Here is a 5,185-nt window from a genome sequence, read left to right as displayed (position 1 = left end):
GATTGTTCCAAAGAAAATTTGCCAACTTAAAATTCAAATTGGGGAGGATTCTGTAGGATGACAAAGTTTACTCAAACCAATATGAAGATTTTTTGATTGGGAAAAAAATGATAGCCAATCAAAATTTAGAGCTCCCTTAAGTGGCTCCTGTGTAGTCTAGGATTTGAGAGAGTAAAAGATATGCACAAAGAATGACCTTTCAACTAAGTGATGGTTACCACTTGGATGGGTACCACTTGCATTGTCTGACAACAACACCACGTGTTGGTAACTTAAAACGTGTCAGTGACTTAAAGAGTTGTATATTCAGAGGAATGGCAGAAGAAAGTAATGACTTTCACTGGGTGTGTTAAACATCCCTATGGTATCTTGGAAAGGCCCATATTAGCCCACTGATCCTTACACATATGCACATTATCACTTTTACACATTGGTGATTAAGGAATGTCATTGACTATTCAAGATAGAAAATCAGATTTTAGAAAGATACATAATGCGTATCAGAGGTGAACCGTATGAGGTTATTTCTCGCCATAAAAAGATCCAGTTCTTATTTTTTAACTTTAATCTAAGAAAAATGTCCCTTGAGGGTAAAGATGCAAAGTGTTCTTCAAAACAAATGAAGCAATAAATTCATAGCTTTGAAGCATACATTTGTAGGATTTCTTTCTCCCTATATCCTATCAAACTGTTTATTTTCTATAAGACATATCAGGCAAATTTCAAAATAAGGCTAGGAAGTCTGCCTTGGAAGTCATTTAGTAAAGATAGCAATCTGATAACGAACCCTGAAGTACACAATGCACTCTCTGGAAATTTTATAGGTGATTTAAATTAATGTCTTCTTTCCTCATCACTTGAGTCTAGCTTGCCAGCCTTAACTAAAAATTTGCTTTACTTTTGTAGATGTATTTATTATTTTACAATGCTCATTTTTTATCTTGTTACAGGCACGAAGTGCTGTGTTTCATTTCTTTGTAGATAGATTATCTTAAACATCTGTCTCTTTTCTAATGGTAATATATAGGAATATTAGGCTATATAGGATATTTTAGGATAATTTCATTTTCATGGATAATTTCATTTTCATAATTCATAAGCATTTTTGGAATATAGGATCCATCTTACATTGCTCAAAGAATATAAATTGTTTTCTGTATAAAACATCCAAAGTACATGAAACACGGTAGCCCTTGTGTAGTGAGTTTAATACTCTAATATTAAAATGTTAAATATATAATCATTTACTAGATTTGTTTGCCATAATTGCAGGCCTAAAGAATTCAAATCTTGGTTATTTGGTTCCTATTGTTGTATTATTTGAAGCCTATTGATATTTAATTACTTTTCCACTGATATTTTTTTTTCTTTGCTCAGGGTATCTCACAATTGGTCTTTCATCAGTAAAACGGAGAAAAGGAAACTATTTACTTGAGACAATAAAGTCAATTTTTGAACAGTCCAGCTATGAAGAATTAAAGGAAATTTCAGTAGTGGTGCATCTAGCAGACTTTAATTCCTCCTGGCGCGATGCCATGGTCCAGGACATCATGCAGAAATTTGCCCATCACATCATTGCAGGAAGATTGATGGTTATACATGCTCCTGAAGAATATTATCCAGTTCTGGATGGTCTTAAAAGAAATTACAATGACCCAGAGGATAGAGTCAGATTTCGCTCCAAACAGAATGTAGACTATGCTTTTCTTCTGAATTTTTGTGCCAATACTTCAGACTATTACGTCATGCTTGAAGATGACGTTCGGTGTTCCAAAAATTTCTTAACCGCCATCAAGAAAGTCATCGCATCCTTAGAAGGGACATACTGGGTAACTCTTGAGTTCTCAAAACTTGGCTACATCGGTAAACTCTATCATTCTCATGATCTCCCACGTCTGGCACACTTTTTATTAATGTTTTATCAAGAAATGCCTTGCGATTGGCTATTGACTCATTTTAGAGGTCTCTTGGCTCAGAAAAATGTGATCCGATTTAAACCTTCTCTCTTTCAGCACATGGGCTATTATTCATCCTATAAAGGAACTGAGAATAAACTCAAGGACGATGACTTTGAAGAGGAGTCATTCGACATCCCTGATAATCCCCCAGCAAGTCTCTACACCAATATGAATGTCTTTGAAAACTATGAAGCAAGCAAGGCTTACAGCAGTGTTGATGAGTACTTCTGGGGAAAGCCACCGTCCATTGGAGATACATTTGTGATTGTATTTGAAAATCCAATTACGATTAAAAAAATTAAAGTGAATACAGGAACAGAAGATCGACAGAACGACATTTTGCATCATGGAGCTCTAGATGTTGGGAAAAAACTTATATTAAAGAAACAAATAAGACAATGTGATACTTACTTAAGACTGGGAGATTTCAAACACGGAAACTTTGAAATGTCAGAGGTGAATCAAAAAATTCCATTTGACATACATTGCATAAGGATATGCGTTACCAAAACCCAAAAAGAATGGCTCATAATTCGGAGCATCAGCATTTGGACTTCCTAGCCAATGAAATCAGTCTACTGAGTTTCTGAAGCAGGACTTCCTGTTTCAGTATTTCCTCTCTTCCTCTTTTGCTACTTTTGTCTTTTGGAAGGCAACCAATGGATGTGATGTGTCCCGAAAAAAGTTGATCATCTCAGCCGTTCTGATTGTAGTTTAATGAAACACACCCTTGTATGCTTTCACTTTTGAGGTCAAAGGCCATTCTGTAGTTAAAGTTGCTGTCATCCATATATTTAAGTGTTTATGGATCCACGATTTCAAACAGTAGTCAAAAGAGTGATGTGAACGATTTAAAACAAAAAAATTCTTTCCATGGATTACAATTAAAACACAGTTGCCAACGGTACACACTTATTCATGAATTGTTAATTCATTATATGATCAGACAGCTTTCTCATTCAGAATCTCTGAGAATATGCATTTGGTTGCAATCGTAAACTGGGATAATTTTCTTGGAAATTTAGGCTTTCACTGACTGCTATATTTTTACAGTTAATACCTCCTCATAGCAGTGAAGTCTTTGCAACAGACTATTTTGTGTAAGTAGGGCTAAAGAAAAACAGACTTAAAAATAAGCATTCCTCTGGTTGTTTCTATGAAAAGAAACATTGCTCCTTGTTTTAAAACATTTAATAGCTTCAAAAAATTTTAATTTAAATTTTCTGTGGGAAGAATTGCATTTCTAACTTCCCACTTGAAGTAGATAGGTAAGCTTAGTGTTTTAAGGTTACATAGAACCCCTGTAATTAACAGATAAAAAGAAATGGCCTGTGCATAGTCTATTTGTTCACAGTTTCAGTATATGCAGACAAAATTGAAATTGATTTTATATTTTTTTATTAAAATTCATGTGATTGAAGTCGTTGCAATTTATCATGTTTTGGGGAGATTAAATGACTGTCTTAAGTGGGAGAAAGGTAAAAACTGTAGAAACTAATTTTGTCTTATTTTGTTTTGTTTTCCTGTAGTCAATGAGCTATTTCTTCAAAAACCAAACAACAAGGCATTATTCTGCTTTTTTGTCTTAATTAACAGACAACACTATGGAGATCTCTCATCACAGAACTTAGGGCTTCTGTTTTCTTTATCCCTTCCTTCCTTCCATGATTTTTCTCATTCTGCGTCCGTGTATGTGTGCATTTATTTACGTAATACTTATTTGTTTGTGCCTACCTGTCTATGTATGACTCCTGTGCGCAGTGCCTGCAGAAGCCAGAGGAGGGTTTTAGATATCGTGAAACGCAAGTTACAGTCCATTACAGACCGCGTTTCAAGGGTGCTGGGAGCCAAACCAGTGTCCTCTGCAAAAGCAGCAGTGCTCTTAATCACTGAGCCGTCACTCAAGCAGCAACTGTTCTGTGTCTTATTTAGGTTTCAGGTTATTTGCTAGACTACCTTGAATTAGATAACAAAACTGGTCTATAAAGCATTATGACCATGCAGTGTAATGACTGTGACACGTTTTAATTGACATTTTTGTGCTACCTGCATACAAATAGTAATCAAACTCTGTTAAAGATTTGGTCAGCTGTCTCTACCTTTCACAAAAGAAATTCACGACACCACAGTGTGTTTTAAAAACATTAGTGTTTCAGAATGTACTTAGTGGTCACCCTATTCACAATTTGTAAATGATTCAGTGAAGAGGTTTTTAATGAAGAGAAATACAGAATATGTATGTGCTTATGGGGAAAAATCATATTCTCACACATGTGTGCGTGTGTGTTTCTGTGTGTGTATGTGTGTGTAATGTGTGTGTGTTGTGTAAAGATATATTTATGATACTAAAAAAAACAGAAAAGAAACAAGAAGTGTGTCTGCTCTTCTTTCTTTCCTAAAATACAGTACTGAAACTTACATAATACAAGAGATTAGGCTGTTTTTGTTTGTTCTGCTAAGATCAATTGAATTCAAAAATCAGACTTAGTCAGAATTTTTGTAGTTTTTAATATATTCAGTATTGGATACCTTGTTTCCCACATTTCTCCAGTGTTAGAGGAGGATGCTAACCTTTTCTGAACATGCAAATAACTAATAATTTGTGATACTAAATATTAAACTTGTAAGAAAATATAAGCACCTCCATGAAACAATGGAATTTTTGTTTGGATAATTGCCATACACTTAAAAATATTCTGCTTTCCTGATATTTTTAAAACTAGCTGGCTGTACAGTGTTCCACATGCACCTCAGAATTCACAGTAATGTTTTTCTGCATTTCTGGTGATTTAGAAGTACACAGCTACATTCCAATTTTATGAAATATTAAAACCAGGAATGATTATTTACTGTGAGCTAAAAGCTTATACAAATTGACCTGCAAGTGAGATTCCAAAGACCATCTATGGTTCTATAGAAATTTCTAGAAAATGCTTTAGTAAGGATTGATGAGGATAAGAGGTTGGGGTCGGAGGTTAATATGACCAAAAAAAAAAAAAAGTTTTATTTTATCTTAAGTTCCTTTCATTATTGAAACTATCATTGTATAAAGTACAATTACCTAGGGGAGTGTGTATGTTTTCTTTTCAAGTTGTTCCTGGGTTAATCTACCATCTTTCTTGCTTTTACTCTATTTATTTATTTTACCTACTATTACTTTATGTTTACCAGTGTTTTGTCTACATAGATGTCTGCTGTGTATAGCGTGCATACATAGTGTCTGTGGA

General features: G+C 34.4%; 1 protein-coding gene across 3 annotated transcripts in view; it reads left to right on the top strand.

Moving 5' to 3' along the window:
- The window catches only part of Mgat4c (MGAT4 family member C), a 160,015-nt gene extending 155,625 nt beyond the window's left edge, over positions 1-4,390 (top strand). For 2 of the 3 annotated variants that reach the window (XM_005358114.3, XM_026784575.1), the window contains one exon: positions 1,378-2,519. In XM_005358114.3, the coding sequence (XP_005358171.1) occupies positions 1,378-2,519 (1,142 nt within the window). Of the gene's footprint in view, positions 1-1,377 lie in introns of all 3 variants that reach the window. The other variant, XM_013350306.2, reaches the window with a different exon arrangement.
- The last annotated feature ends 795 nt before the right edge of the window (positions 4,391-5,185 follow it).

This window comes from Microtus ochrogaster, chromosome 24, assembly GCF_000317375.1.
Source record: "Microtus ochrogaster isolate Prairie Vole_2 chromosome 24, MicOch1.0, whole genome shotgun sequence".
Classification (NCBI taxonomy): Eukaryota; Metazoa; Chordata; class Mammalia; order Rodentia; family Cricetidae; genus Microtus; species Microtus ochrogaster.
The sequence above is the reverse complement of the archived record's forward strand: the minus strand, read 5'-3'. Positions and strand labels throughout refer to the sequence as shown.